The sequence below is a fragment of the Megalops cyprinoides genome, chromosome 20 (genome assembly GCF_013368585.1).
Source record: "Megalops cyprinoides isolate fMegCyp1 chromosome 20, fMegCyp1.pri, whole genome shotgun sequence".
In the NCBI taxonomy this organism is placed as follows: Eukaryota; Metazoa; Chordata; class Actinopteri; order Elopiformes; family Megalopidae; genus Megalops; species Megalops cyprinoides.
This window is the reverse complement of record NC_050602.1, coordinates 378952-395772: the sequence shown is the minus strand read 5'-3', so window position 1 is coordinate 395772 and position 16821 is coordinate 378952. Positions and strand designations below refer to the sequence as shown.

Sequence of the window (16821 nt, the reverse complement as noted above, 5' to 3'; positions counted from 1 at the left end):
CACTGCCTAGCGACTGCATTATCCAACGCTTAAACATCGATGTGATTGCACGGAAAATTATGCATTATGGCCAAAATATCAGTCATTTTCCTGTGCTTCTGTCCCAGGTTTGGATTATTCTGCTTTTGGTTTCTGCTGATACGTTACTGTGGACATCTCTCACGCTGTGCTTCGGACCTTCTTGTAGGGGATCTACACATGCCAACAATGTCAGACTGACTGTATTGCGCAATAGTACTCTGTAAACTGTGCCTCACTATTTAAGGGAGCTGGCTTGCCCTGGCGAGTCTCACCAACGTCTTTTCATCAGTAAATCCACCTGATATCGATGTGCTCTACTTCACAATTCTTCAATAGATTTTGTCACTCTCGAAGACTCTAAGAATATGCCCCAGCTCTTACTGACATAGAACTGAAGTGTGTGTGGAATGCTTCCTGGCAAACTTATTTACCTAAAGACCGAAATAAATGACCAAATGAGCAAGTAATCATTTTCCTCACTTTATTTCCAAGAAAACTTACATGAATGGACATCTTAAACAAGTATTACATTATAGTCATCCTTATATACCAAGTATATAAATTCATATACTTTTAAAGATGAACTTCATTTTTCCCAAGGTACATTTACAATAAATGGTTTCATATTCAGTATCCTGTGTGATGGAAAGGATTGTAGACACAAGTAAATATAACAGTTATAAAAAGAAAATAATGCAAATATTTGCAGGGAGGGTATGATAGTCATACAATTTTACAAACTAAACTATAAGGTAAATTATACTCTTACAAAGGACAACTTCTTTTGGATCCTTCACACATTCTTAAAACAGCAGCCAAATCACTAAAAGTAGTGTAAATCTGGAAGTGCTGTAAATTGCATGGTTTATGAAATGGTCAGTTACCACTCAGGCTTTTAAACTAAGCAAAACACAGACAAGTTATTCAAAATTGAAAAGTCACTCAGTCTAAGGTGGTGCTGCAAGCATGCATGGGGTAGTTAACATTGCATGGGGTAGTTAACATGTTTTTGACATCTGTGCAAGAAGTGAGTTGATTTTAAAAGGGTGGCCATCTAATGTCTATGTATGTATCAATATATAAAACCTATGTGGTGATGACAGTACTCTATTTGGCTGCTGCATATTGTACTATCAAACTGGCCTTTAAATTACACTTCTTTCTGATAGTGTCAGCATCAGTGGCATGGCACAGATTCCATAGCACAGCCTGGACAAGAGTTTCTGAGACAAATATAAGCACAAGTTAACTTCTTCCTTTATGAAAGATATTTTGCTCTTACTGGCTGTATCCATGTTATGGGGACATCTCAGTTCTGATCCTACTGAATTAGAAGAATGACATAATAGATTTCTCACACATAAAAGTAAAGTTTGTAGATATTTCAACAAGATATCATTTATGCAAAGTACAGATGCACTGTTAAATCATAAAAAGTTCAAATGTTTACATAGAATTTATTCATTTGGTAGTGATTTGTCTTCATTTCATTAAATACACATTTGTATTTGACTGTTGTCATGTTGCAGATTTAGCGTATGATCAGATTATTCTGGACAACATTCTCAGATACAGATACAGATGTGTATAGCTCCTGAACAAGGATTCATTTTGAAAGGGAAAAAAATGTACATAACATTCACAAGTTTCTTTCCAAATGATCCGATACATTGCTGAGAAATGCAGCAAGAGATCTGAAACTCAGGGGTGTAGCAGACTGAACTATACTATGATTAAGATGGTAGTATTAGTACTCTGACTAGTGTATATTTGTTCTTTTTTGTTTGCTGTGTAGACAGTATGGCGATGCAAAATCAGCACTTAACTTTAAATAAAAAATATTTTATCTAGAGTTAACGCATAGTTAACCAAGTATTTTGGTTATTTCTTCCTTACCAAACCATGCCCTTGTTTTTCATCTCACAGAAACTATTATTGTGTGCAAAAGTCATGGATTGAAGCATTCATTTCAGTGTGACTTCATGCTTGAGATGTTGAAGAATGTGTGGTAAAGCACTAAAATACTGGACACAACACCGAATAACACTGCTTTCAGCATTCATTATGCAGCCAGGACCATCTCTCTTCCAGCACGCCATATACAGCTCAGATATTCACTTCCACTGAATTAAAAAAAGTATATATGAAATAATTGCAACAATTATACCTTCACATTACACTGTACAGATAACAAAAAAATTAAATAAAACTCTAGGAATTCTGACAAACTGTACCATTCAAATTGTAATCGTATAGTCATTTTTAGGACAAATCAGTATTATCAATAAATACAAATATAGCGCTGTTCTTTGAATTCCACCATGGCTGTCAGAAGATCAAAAAACGCTGTGACGATACACAGAAACACCAAACACCCTTTATGGCAATTATGTACAGTAACAATTTTGAATGACACTTTTTACATATTTAAATATATATATCTTTAGAGAAGCACAGTGACCCGCTGTTATAAGAACAGTGTGTATGAGTGCCACTACCTGTGTAACCCGTGTAACAGGAGTTCTCCTTTGCTTTCCTCTGGACAGATGGGACTACTGATTACAAAGAAAGAAAGCATAGCATTTTGCAGAGGATCATTCATAGGCGGGGGTTAATTTGTTCCCTTCCAAACATAAAGGGCCATCTCTATCAATCTTTGTGTACAACTTGCAGTAGGACCATGCGTACGCACAATCTCACGATTTGTGTACGGAGGTTTTTCGTCAGAGTTATCCAACACCATGTACGCCTGATTGTCTTCATAAATCTGATCTGGGGGGTGTTTCAGAAAGCAGGTTTAGTGAAAACTCAGAGTTAGTTGACTTAGAGTTGAAGGAAACTCTAGGCTTTCGGTTTTACACAGCCAGTTCAGCGTAACTCGGAGTCACTACTATAACATACTCCGTGAAGCTAACTTGCTCGCTGGCAGGTTTACTTCAACTATCCCTGAGTTTCTCGTCCTCTCTAGCTGAAGCCAAAACAAATCAGGTGCAAAATATAAATAAATGTATATATACTACATGATACAAATGTTGTATTTTTTTTTTTTTTTTTTTTACCAATTTTAAAGTTTTATTACATTTTGTTCCTGAAATCCACCCTGAATCTACCCTTCTGCTGGGATCAGGTTAATCCTGATTTTTTGGATCAAAGGTATCCCAATCCTACTAAAAAGTTTTGAACAACACATACTGAAGGTTTGATCCAGATCAAAACCAAGACTGGATTACGTGATCTAATCCGATTTCAAAATCCTTTTTTTCTTTTGAACAACCCAATTTCAAGAATTGATCCAATCCGACAGCCAAAATCCGAGCATCGAGGTAGTAGGACTGGAAAATGGGATGAGACGCTTGGGCTACAGCTCCGGACAGGAGCCCGGAGCAGGGATAGGAAGCAAACAGAAAACACTGGTTAGTGGATGATAAGAATTGGCAGGGATGTAGAACAGAGAGGCAGGAGAGGAGGGGCAGAGAAAAAGGTGTGCAACAAGGAAAAAATACCTTTGATCCAAAAAATCAGGATTATCCTGATCCTAGCAGAAGGGTGGATTCAGGGTGGATTTCAGGAACAAAATGTAATAAAACTTTAAAGCTGGTCAAAGAATACAACATTTGTATCATGTAGTATATATGCATTTATTTATATTTTGCACCTGATTTGTTTAACCAATACAGTGATAAAGTAGATAAAGCAGTGTTATGTCCTAGGACGTATTTGTGTATGCTTTCTTTCTCTCTCTCCCTCTTCTCGGTAGGTTAGCTAGCTTCCCTCTTCCCCAGTTAGTTGTGTTTTGTTTATTATTTTGGCCTGGCTCACCCCTGAAGTATTATTTGTTCAAAAGAAAAAAAGATAATACATGAAAAAGGCTGACGTGAAGACGCAATGTGTGCGTGTGTTGTTCAGGTAGCAGGGGTCGGAGGACGTTGAGTTTATGTTCACCCCAGACGGGGTCGTAACAGTAGACATTAGGCTACCCATTAAGCCTTTCAGTACAGTAAAGTAAAAAAAAAAAAGATTTTGTCCCCATAAAATAATCTCCCAAACAGCTGTCAATATCAAACAAAAATAATATATTTAATTTTAACTGTCATTTATCACTGTATATTATTTACAATGACACAATCATCAGAGATGAACCAGTCAAAAGTAGTTACTAACAATTGCATCCCTTATTGCACGTCCAATCAGTCCCTCATTCGGAGAGAACGCTGGAGTTTGGTCCGGGTCTTCAACAGGCACAGGTGCATCATAAATGTCATCACAGAGAGGGACATTGCGCCTTGTAGCGATGTTGTGTAGGACAACACAGGCAAGTATTATATTGCACGCTCCCTGTGCTGTTTTCTGTCTCTTCAAATAAAAACACTTAAAGTGACCCCACGCTGGCTATTCTATCTGTTGTTCTTTACACAGCTAGTAGCCTACATTGTGATACGTAGTCCCATTTAGAGCACTGGTAATCCGGATTTGGTAATCTTGAAAAATTTGTATCTGGATCAGGGTGATCCAATCCAATGTTGCTTTGAAAAACCGGAACAAAAGTAAAATGGATTACCTGATCCTGGATAGCAAAACATGGGATTTCCAAATACGGATCATTCTGATCCAGATTAAACCTTTTGAACAACTGGGCCAGGATGATAATATACTGTTTTACTGTATAAAAGATTTGCCCCTTCGCCATTTTTAACTGCCCCCTCAATCACTTCATCCACGCCACCTCTACCTTTTCCACCAACGCGAACTACATGCTAGTGCCAGTTCGGAGTTTCTTCAACTTGCAAACCTTTTAAGAACGGATTTGCTTTTCCACGGGGTAGAGAGCCAAGTCTATACGTCTCCGCTTTCCCGCTAGCGCCAAGCTAGCAGTGGTGGCTGGTGAGCTGGAAACAGGGGAAGCCCAAACACTACCTTTAAATCTATCATTACTTTCAACCTGTTCCCCTTTATCCTCCTTGATTAACAATAAAACAAATAATTCACAGAACAGTCGACAGCAATCGCGTAAATAGAGTAAATGATTATGATATTCTCAGTAATTTAAATCGATTTAACTAAATTTAGCTCCGTTCTGTAATTTGAATTTTGTAAAATAAGAAAGATATAATGCAACACATTTAAGAGAAAGCTTTGGGATTAGATGCCACTTAATTATTAAAATTGCCATCCTTGTTAATTAAACAATCGCATGCTCAAAGAACAAACTTGTCCACTACACTTTATATAATGTTAGCCTTTTGTGAAGCCAAATGTTAAGTGACATTGGTAGGTGAGTCAATGGCAATGTTAGAAAGTAACATGGTTACGGTAGCTGTTGGTCAGCTAACATTACTTAAACAAGCGTAGCTACTAATTTCTAACATCAATGATATAAATGTCGAACGTAACATTGATGTGAGAAATTAGTAGCTCGCTAAACAGCTAAGAAATACATAGCTGGCTGGCAACAAGGCGAAACATTTGAAAAATAAAACTGTTTTTTCTTCTTCTTATTATTATTATACAGACTAGACGCTACACTAGCTCTGGTTTTTTAAAAATGGTGGTCACAAAGTTTTAGTCGGATTTATTGGTCATGATAATCCCACCCCCAGCCCCTGACGTAGCGGTTCTTTGATCTAGATCAGCAAAGAGTTGGTGCCGCTCTCGAACCAGTTTTCCTGGCCGAGAGCCGGTTCTTTGGCTGTCGAAATGCGAAGAACTGGTTCGAGGTTAGGCACTGGCTCCAATCCAGCGCTCAAACTGCCTTGGTGAAAAAGGGGCACTCGAGACCATGCACAGAGGTACGCATGTTTTCCCGGGAAGTATCTTTTGATAAATACCATTTACGTGTAGAAAAGTGCCCAGCACGATTTTAGTGCGTACGCACCGTTGATACATGTGGCCCAAAGAGTTTTTTTTGTCTTTTTACCACTATATTTGCACAGCATTTGCAATCCTGTCTCTGAAGCTTGCTTTATTTTTGTTCAATGCTAAACAGATGCAGATGCAGTATGATCCGGAGAGCTCACCATATTCACTGAGTGCACCATATAGGTCAGTTCACATGTTGCACAGATCAGTGAATCTGTTGGACATGGGTGTGTGGTTGATCTGGAAAAGGCCCTTGGTATTTTGGGGGCAGACAGCAGGATACCTGATTAAATAAGACTTAGTCTGAGGGCATTGTGCCACCAAAAAATCCTGCACAGACTCGGCCCTGTTCACTATGCCCTCTTTATTTGATGATCCGCACATATATAAGTATAGATGAATGGATTCACCCAGAAATTTGTAATGTGGAACGCAAGCTCCTAAAGAATGGCTGATCAAAGGTAAGTGGTACCTCCAGCTGCTCGCTGGTCAAAAGGCTATATCCCTATAGAATAAATGAACATTTAATCCTTAAGATTTTAACATAAAAACTAACTACAGTACTTATTAACAAGAATGTTCTCTCTCAAATATTCTTGTCGTAAACGTCTTTTTAAATGTCGACAATTATTAGCAATTTTCTGAGCAATGCTTATGATATTCAACTATTTGGTTGAATTGGTATTGAATTAGGGCCTGATTCTTTACCTCTATCATTGCTGAATACCTAGTTTGATCAAGAGAACATGTGAATCAACTAATTCCTGCTGGCATGCCAAAATTTAGAATTTGGTATATTTTCATGTCATGTGCGCTTATTGGTCAAAACACTTTGTGATTGATTTGATTTGTTATTCAAATTACCATCAACACTTTGTCTTTTGATAAATAATTAAACATTTATTTACAAAGCTCTTACCAAAGTCAGCCCTGGAGGAGACACTACCAACACATGTTAGAGCTTTTAACTTTTAAAAGTGTAGATTTACCCTCTAAAAGTAATACCTTCTGCCACTACACCTCCTGCATTGTCTTGTTCCTCTCCCACACATACACTAATCACGTGCCATCTACCCATTCCTGTCCGAATCTCCCCTCGCAATCTTCACAGGCGGCAACCTTGCAGTCGTAACCTGACCAACCTTATTCATCTTGTTCTACTGATATTGCTGTTGTCATTTCCGATGACCTCTGGAACTGCCAGTCGGCAGTACAGAAGGCAGACTTCATCTCTGCTCAGACTTCCATGCTGTCCCTTCACTTCCTAGCCCTCACTGAGACGTGGATCACACCGGAGAACACCGCCACCCTCGCTGCCCTCTCCTCTCCCTTCACCTTCTCCCATTACACCAGACCCTTGGGGAGGGGTGGAGGAACTGGTGTCCTGATCTCCCCCTCGTGGAGTTTCCGTGTCGCCTCCCTCCCTTCCATCTCCCCCACCTCTTTTGAATTTCACACTGTTACTGTTTCTTCCCCTTGTAAACTGCACATGACTGTTCTCTATCGTCCACCAGACCCTTTGCAGTCATTTCTAGATGAGCTGGACACCCTCCTCAGCTCCTTCCCTGAGGACGGCACTCCCATCCTGCTGCTTAGGGACTTCAATCTTCCACCAAACTCCACTCAGTATGCTGGTCTCCTCCCCCTCCTCCAGTCCTTTGACTTCACCCTAGTGGATTCCCCACTAACACACAAGGCTGGCAACCAGCTGGACTTTATCTTCTCAAGAGGCTGCCCTGCTCCTGATCTCACGGTCACACTTCTCCACACCTCTGATCCTATCCTTCTCCCTTCCACTCATATCCTCCCCTCTGCTCCCACCCCGTTAGTGTCAGCTCAATGCAACCTTCGCACCCTCTCCCCAAGTTCCTTCTCTTCTGCTGTGTGCTCTTCTCTCCCTTATGCTGAATCCTTCTCACTTCTCTCTGTTGAGGAGAAATCCTCTACTGTTCTCTCTGCGCTGTCCTCCTCCCTGGACATCCTCTGTCCCCCTGTTACCAAACCAGCTCGTCTGTCCCCTCCCAGTCCCGCGCAGTCTATAACCAAATTTCTCCCTATCTCCTCCAGAATAACCCCCTGGATCAGAACCAGTTGGGATTCAAAGCTGGCCACTCCACTGAGACTGCCCTCCTCGCAGTCACAGAAGTGCTTCACTTGACCAAAGCGAAGTCACTCAGCTTTGTCCTCATACTACTTGACCTCTCCTCAGCGTTCGACACCAGATTCTTCTCTCGTCCCTTACTGGGATGGGCTTCTCAGGATCTGCGCTGACATGGTTCAATCCTACCTTTCTGACTGTTCCCATCAGGTATCTTGGAGGGAATCAGTCTCCTGCCCCTTCCCTTTTCAGACCGGGGTCTCACAAGGTTCCATACTTGGCCCACTCCTTTTCTCTCTTTACACTAAATCATTTGAACAGGTAATCTCTGCCCACGGTCTTTCCTACCACTGCTACGCAGATGACACACAGTTGTTCTTCTTTTTCTCCCCTTCCGACTCCCAGGTCCAGCTGCGCATTGCAGTCTGCCTAGCTGACATCGCCTCCTGGATGTCTGCTAACCATCTTAAACTCAATCTGGAGAAGATTGAGCTTCTCTTTTCTCCAGCAAAGAACTCCTCAACGATCGATGCTCAGATCACCATTGAGGGTTCTGTGGTAGCCCCCTCCAGGTCAGCCAAAAACCTGGGCGTTGTAAAGGAATGGACGAGAGGGCGCCACTGAGGGCTCCTGGGTCAGGCCAAAAACTCAGAGTGTGAGTGAATAAGATGGACAATTTTTATTTTTGGCTTAATGTTAAAACTAAGCAATAAGAGTCCACATTCAAAGTTCAAATAACACAAAAATAGTTTTAAGTAGAAAAAGAAAGGAAAAAAAACAAACAAAAAATAGCAATATCTGAACGCAAGTAAACTACAAAACAAAGTACAAAATCTGCTGGGTCTCTTTTGAAAAAGCAGAGAACAATATTACAGCAGTAGTACTCACAGTCCAACATCCAACACTAGACTCCCTCCATGAGACTAGACAGACAGACATATCCCAGGTGACCAGCACCATTCACATAAAGGGGGGGAACATAAAACAATCAATCAACACAAACAACAACATGACAAAGACATGACAACTACATGATTTTAGCAAAAATACAATTCAACCAAATGACACGTGAGGATTAAAACGGAGGCGGCTTGATCAGGGCCGTCTCTGTCACCCCTCATGGCCACAAGCAAGGTAAACTGGGCCAATCGTGGCCGGAACGAAATAAACACTACGCTGTTTCCCCACGGCACTCCTTTGCCACCGGAGAGACACTTGCCAACACCAAGGAGCAGCATTCAACACGGTATGACTATGCTACGTTGTTCTTTTTTTTTTAATGCACTCACGTTTGCACGCCTACTTAAGCACAATAAAGATGTTTTAAAGCATAATTACAAGATTGTCTAGCGTTTTCATTCACCATTATAAAACGTCGATTTCGTGGCGACATTAAGTCCGTCAATAGCGGCATCGCGTTGACTTAAGCTTGATGGCTCTTATCGGCATCTGTCAGCGTGTGTGTGTTTGCAAGTGTCGCGGAGTTCACACAAAGGCAACTCGTGCCCAAGGAAGGCAGTGGACATGTGCGGTCTCTCCATGACCGTCACAGGCGTGACCCTGGACGACCAGTTAACCTTCTCAAGCCACATCGCAGTGGTCACCCGGTCCTGCAGATTCTTTCTCTACACCATCAAGAGTATCTGCCCTTTCCTTACCCAACAAGCAACCCAGCTCCTAGTTCAAGCACTAGTCATCTCCTGCCTTGACTACTGCAACGGCTTACTGGCTGGCTTACCGGCCTGCGCTATTAGGCCGCTTCAGCTGGTTCAGAATGCTACTGCAGGCCTGGTATTCAACCTCCCAAAACACTCTCATGTCACTCCGCTACTCACTGCACTTCACTGGCTTCCGGTAGCAGCCCACATCCAGTTTAAGACACTGGTGCCGGCTTACCAGGCCACAAGAGGCTCTGCCCTGTCCTACCTTCAGTCTCTGATCACTCCATACACTCCAACTAGATCTCTCCGCTCAACCTCCTCTGGGCAGTTGGCAGTTCCCTCACTTCGGGAACTTCGGCAGCCGTTCCACTCGGCCACGTTCTTTTTCTGCCCTCATTCCGTGGTGGTGGAATGACCTTCCTCACCCAATCAGAACCGTCCCTAAGGAGCAGGAGAACAGGCAGTTAACAGACTCTTAACTGAGGGTGTTTTCCTTAGAATCATTCTGGTCTGACATGATGCTCTGTGTTTTGTTGGCCTAGTGTGCACCCTCCTGAATGGCAGTCTAAGATGTGTATCTGTACGTATGTGTTATCCGTTTACTCTGCAAAACATCTCCTGAGGAGCCTGTCATGGTTGAGATGTCAGTCAGCTGCATTGAGAAGTTTCTACTGTTCTGTATGTTCAAAGGAAAGCAACACCAACCCCCAAAAGAACCCCTGGTGTCTAATCACTGACACACAGACACCTGCTAATACGTGAACAAACACAGGAGTTAAGCCTTAAAACTGTAAATCTGTTAATAGGTCACATAACACTGCTGGATGGGCCACAATGCCTTTCTTTTGGAACACAAAGGGTTAAAAATATTTTTGTATTGTCGTTGTTGTTGCTGGAGACATTGACGCCTTTTGAAAGGAGTATCCTCCATTGTCCTCTATCCCATCACATCTGGTGTGGTTATTTTTCACTGTGTTTTTTCGGGAGTCTAGATTAATTTTCAGCCAAGTACTTTCCTGAAAAACAAAAAATTCAATGTTCAGCTGTTTTGTTAGCAGCTACCACTGCTGCTACTACTACTACAGATAATAATACTACTTATTATTTTTGGGTTAGACAGAATGAAAGAGCAGTATGATTTTTTTTGTTGCATTGCTGACAGTAATTGGATCTTTACTTGTTCATGTACCTTTATTATATGCACATAGGAGTTTTAAATACTTACAAAACTAATAAACATACATACAAAACTACATTTGAAATAAATATTTGTCAATATTCTATACACAATTTACAAATATGTGTGTTTTTGAATATGATATTTTAAAATGCATTCTATGACACAGCAGCCTAAAAATCTTAACAGAAAAAAATGTACGAGCAATCACATTTCTTTTGCTCAGAGAAATGAAAATGGTGAAAAATGGTAATAGTACCAAAACTGCTGAAAGTAACAGCAAATGTTTTAACTGCATGTGAAATGTCATCTTATTATGAAAAGAATTTACCGCCATTTTCTGACTTGTGTGTAATATCTGGAATCTTCCACAGGATTCTCTGTTGTTCTGCATTCCTTTAAACACAAAATATATATAGTAAGGTGCTACTTTTCTCTATTTCAAAAATGCATGCCCGCAGAACAAATATACAGCTCCTACAGCTCAAGGAGCTCTATAAACATATATTAACATTTTAAACAGGCTCTACACACAAATCCTATATGCATCTCTAAACAAGACAAACATCAAACACAGAACATGTGCCATATTATCCCTGGAAAAGCAGGACTCCCTAAAAGCTGGATTTATAAAAACCCCACTAAAGCAGACACTTGCAATAAACACCTGAATGAGAGGAATATTCAGATTTCTACCCAGGGTTAAACCCCGCCTCTCTTACCATGCAGCAGGTGAAAACACAGCCTGTAGTTTGGCTACTCCTCCATCAACAGGGACCAGGAACTGGGTGTGGTCATGGCTTCTCTGTTTTATTTGAAGTCTACTCTGAGATCGGTGCTGGTGGGCTCACATTTCCAGTTGACTGCCAGATTGAGGGGGGTGGACTGGATGCCCTGTGCAGACACCTGTGGGATCACACAGCATTACTGCGACAATCTGAGGAAACGCCCATGCTGCGGGAACAACAGAGAGCTATAAAAATGACACGTTCTGAAGTAGCTCTGCTGGCCTCTGATGAAACATTCTCACCCCTAGGAGTATTTGCCCTTTTTCCATGTTCCCTTCTTTACCTTTTCATCCTGACTTTTGAATCAGCAACTGCGCATCAAGCCCTCCTCACTTTCAATATCCTTTGTGGCCACACAGGCCACACTCCTTGCTGCAGTACCACCAGTTCTTTCTGTTCTCTGTTCTGACAGTCAGCAACTTGCTACAGACATTATGTCTACACCCCTGTTATTAGTTTTGTAACATAAAACCAAATGTGGCCTTGAAAAATTATTCAGACCCTTGATCAATGCTCTCATTGTACTGAATCACAAATGATACATTGAAATTTCATTCTGTGTTGTATTTTATATAAAACACAGAAACTTTAGTGGTCTGAAGTGGTTTCTCTTGCAGTATTTTCCTGTATTTTGGTCCATCCATTCCTCCCTCAGTTTAACAAGATGCCCAGTCCCTGCTGATGAAAAGCATTCCCACAGCATAATGCTACCACCAACATACTTCACTGTAGGAATGGTGATTCCTAAGGCATGGGCATTATAGGGCCTGAGTTGTATTACTTACTATCTCTAGCATCCATAGAATGCTCTGTAGTTTTCATTTTCACATCTTTCCTTCAGATTCACAGCCTTGCCAATGATCCCTAAACAGATTAGTGTTTTTATCCAGAAAATCTTTAATGTTTCACAGGTAGAGGCCAATAGTAAGGCAACTGTGTCCTCGTTAGGGAAACTTTTTTTTCACCTGTGTAAATTTGGAGCTTCCAGTGCATAGGGGTTGAATACTTATGCAAAAAGCATATTTCATAAAATTTCATAAAATATTTTATAATACAAAACTGATGTCATCTTAAAATAATTAATTTTGAGTTTCAGTGTTTTTAAATACAATATCACATGGAGGAAATCATTTGTAACTCAGTAAAAGGTGAGAACTGGTCAAGGGTCTGAATACTTCTGCAAGGCTGTATATTATTTTCTGGGTGTTACGATCGTCTCACACATTTCACTCAGGGGCAAAGTGGAATGACACACCTCCTCATCACCTTTTTTGAAAAAAGTGAATCCTACTGCAGTCTGCTTCCAGAGGATTTAAAACTCCACAGATTTATGACTTATGACCCTGAGGTGATCTCACCCACTGACCTATACTACAGTTGATGATTATATTCATTCAACAAAAGAGTGAACATAGTAGTAGGTAGTGGAGAAGTACAAATGCCTTGGTGTGTATCTGGACATCAAGCTGGACTGGTCCAGAAACACAGAGGCATTTTTTCAAAAAGGGACAGAGTCGTTTGTATTTCCTCAGATCCTTTAATGTCTGTAGGAAAATTATGCAGATTTTCCACCAAATTGTGGTGGCCAGTGCCATCTTTTGTGCTTGTGGTGTGCAGGGGCAGCAGCATGAGGACAGCTGATATCAACAGAATTAATAAGCTCCTAAGGAGGGCTGGCACCATCCTGGGAGCAGGGCTGGATTCTCTAGTGGAGGTCTCGGAGAGCAGGATGCTCCACAAGCTGCTGAGCTTCATGGACAATCTGGATTACCCTCTCCATGGCACACTGGCTCTCCAAAGGAGCACCTTCAGCAAAAGACTTATCCCTCCAAAGTGTTCCACTGAGCATCACAGGTGATCTTTTCAACTAGCAGCAATAAAATTGTTTAACTCCTCCCCCTTCTGTTAGGGGGGGATCACTATATGATTCTTCACAGTGCAATAACTTAAGTGTAATTGACTATTAAACATCTCATATGCACAAGTGCAATCAGTGCAATAAGCTCACTTACTGAAATTCTGCAACTTGTTATTTTAATGATGCAGTTGCATCTTTTATTGTCCTGTTGTTTATGTTGTGTACCTCTGTTCCCCACATGCCTGACTGTTGGCAAAGCAATTCCCTTTTTGGATTGGATTTACTTCAATCAAATTGATATCTGATACATAGAAAGTATGCAGGAGCGGACTTTACAGATGTAAGCCCTCTGTGTCTGGTGCGGAGACAAAGCAATGTGGGCACGTGACTTACAGTAGTGGCCTGACACCAGGCTGATTCACTGACACCAAAGACATTGTGAGAATCTTAACAAATTATCCTCTTTTTTGATGTACAATTTATGTGTGTAGAGCCAGCATTCATGGAGATACAGCAGTTTTTAAAAGTGTTTATCTAACATGGAAGTGTAATTGGGAAATTTGCACATTGGGCTTGCCGTTTCCCTCTCCCCCTCCCTTCAAACGTGTGTATGTCCGTGTGTTGTGTGTGTGTCTGATCGTATGTGTAGGTGCGTTTGTGCGTGTGTGTGTGTCTGTTCGTGTGTGTGTGTCTGTTCATGTGCGTGTGTGTGTGTGTATGCCTGTTCATGCATGTGTATCTGTATGTATGTTTGTGTGTCTCTGTTCATGTGTGTGTTTGTGTGTGTGTGTATGTGTTTTTCTGTGTGTGTCTGTTCGTGTGAATGTGTGTGTCTATGTGTGTTTGTGAGTGCGTGTGCTTGTGTGTGTGTGTGTGTGTGTGTGTGTGTGTGTGTGTGCGCGCGTGTCTGTTCATTTGTATGTGTCTGCTCGTGTGAGTGTGTGTGTATGTCTGTTTGTGTGTCTCTGTGTGTGGGTGTTCATGTGTGTGTGTCTGTGTCTCTTCGTGTGTGTGTCTGTTTGTGTGTATGTGTGTGGTTGTGTGTGTCTGTTCGTGTGTATCAGGGTTTCCATTATCCGGTAATTACCGGTTTTTGCCTAGTAAAATTTATAAAAAAACATTAAATTAAAAACTTGCTGGTCAAAATGTCTGGTAATAATGCTCATACAAAACGTAGCTATAATGAAGGCTATCCTTATACAGGACATTTGTTTAATTAAAACATCCTTTCAGCATTTCAGGAATATGCCAAAGATGAGATGTAGTGGCAGTGATGATGGCGCTCCATGGTTATGGGGCTTTAACTTTTGCAACAGCTTGCAAAGTGCTTATTTGTGAGTTCAGCGAGCTGTACCCCAGCTGGGCTACACTGGCTAAAATTGCCTGTGTTCTGCCTGTGTCAAGTGTGTCAGCAGAGATGGGATTCTCTTTGCAGAATCGAATTAAGACGGTACTGCGAAGTCGTCTGGAGGAGAAGAGAGTGACGCAGCTTATGCACATTGCAAGCTGCAAAGACACATTGGACATGGATTTCAAGTCGGCAGAGGACTTTGCCGCCTTCTTACCATCGGTGCAAAAGTGATCATATTTACATTGAAATGTGCATGTATATAGGCAAACTATAGATGTAGTTGTTGCTGAAGAGATTTTTCCACTATTACTGCTGTATATGTAAGTCATGGGCTATCAGTGAAAGAAAGTGACCCAAGAATGCAACTACAGTAAATTTACCACACTCAATAGTGGTATCTACAGTATTGTGACAGGCAAAACAACAGATAAAAAGATTTGTTCTTGGTGCCATGATAGCTGCTTGGCTTCAAATATTTATGGGGCGTGGGGGGTTGTAGGGGTGGATAAGATATGCTAAAGAGAATGCAAGAAAGCAAGGGAGAATGTTGCTGTAGATGTGAAACTCATAAAAATTTGACCCAAAATACAGAGGACACCATGGATCAGCATTAGGGCTACAGCAGACTTCTAGTGGTAGTATCATGTGTTGTTGTTTCACTTACTGTACTAGAAATGAAAAGCAGACTTTTTGTTGTACTATAGTATACCTCAGAAATTGTAGCATAGAGCTACAATGAGGCATGAGCCATATTGCAGCATTTCAGATTTATTTGTTTGGTATTACAATATGTTCTGTAAACTTTACTTTTTTTGCAATGCAGCACTAATCTATGCGAAAACAGAGGATACGGCAACACATAATATATATAATATATGACAACACATAATATTATAATAATATAATAAGCATTTTGCAATGCTTCAAGTTGTTTCTGTTTTTTAGTCCATTGCATTTTGAGTGACAAAGTAGTTTTGCTGGGAGAGAGCATTTGCTATAGTTATGGCAGCACGAGTTACTTTTGGGTGAATTATTGGGTGTTTTGGTGGTTGTAGTGCATTTTGCATGAAAGATTAACTGATGTGCACACTGTGTTAAGAGTTTTGAAAAAGTGGCCATGGTATTGGCCTAAGTGTGAAAATGTAAATGAAAATGAAAATGTACAATGAAAATTGTAAAAAACTGTAAAACAGGCTACAGACATTACAGGTTACAGATGTTTCATAATAGCCTACATTTTAGCAGCTACTGTTGAGGTTTTGCTCAATTGTTACTGTTCGTATTGCTTAATCGTTACTGTTCATTAAATAGTCAAACTGATTTGAAGTCATTGTGATTCTTTCGTCAACCTAGGTGTACATTATATTTGCGTTTGTACTATAGACTGCTATTGAAATGTGACTGGTAAGTTTCAAATTTGTCCGGTAAAATAAATTCTTTCCGGACACCGCAACAGCAAGAAAAAATCCTAGCAGGAACCCTGGTGTGTACTGAATGTGTGTATGTGTGTGTGTGTGTGTCTGTACGTGTGTGTCTGTTCATGTGTATGTGTCTGTCTGTTTGTGTGAGTGTGTGTGTCTGTGTGTGTTTGTGAGTGCGTGTGTATGTGTGTGTCTGTTTACGATTGTGTGTGTGTGTCTATGTTTGTATGTATGTGTGTGTATCTGTTCGTGTGTGTGTGTGTCTGTGTGTCTGTTTACGATTGCGTGTGTGTGTGTCTATGTTTGTATGTATGTGTGTGTGTCTGTTCACGTGTGTGCGTGTGTCTGCTCGTGTGTGTTTGTTCATGTGTATGTTTGCGTGTGTTCGTGAGTGTGTGTCTGTTCCTGTGTGTCTGTTCATGTATGTGTTTGTGTGACTGTTTGTGTGTGTGTGTGTCTGTTCATGTGTATGTGTGTCTGCTCATTTATATGTGCATGTGTGGTTGTGTGTGTGTCTGTTCATGTGTGTCTGCTTGTGTATGTGTATCTGTGTGTGTTCGTGTGTATGCGTGTGGTTGTGTGTGCGTCTG

At 40.9% G+C, this 16821-nt stretch overlaps 1 protein-coding gene across 1 annotated transcript in view; it reads right to left on the bottom strand.

The window, feature by feature from the left end:
* Nucleotides 1–10057: 10057 nt before the first annotated feature.
* LOC118796018 (SH3-containing GRB2-like protein 3-interacting protein 1) overlaps nt 10058–16821 on the bottom strand; it is a 33443-nt gene continuing 26679 nt past the window's right edge. Inside the window, 4 exon segments of the mRNA XM_036554853.1 lie at nt 10058–10077; nt 11145–11209; nt 11536–11599; nt 11602–11719. Coding sequence (XP_036410746.1) covers nt 10058–10077; nt 11145–11209; nt 11536–11599; nt 11602–11719 — 267 coding nt within the window.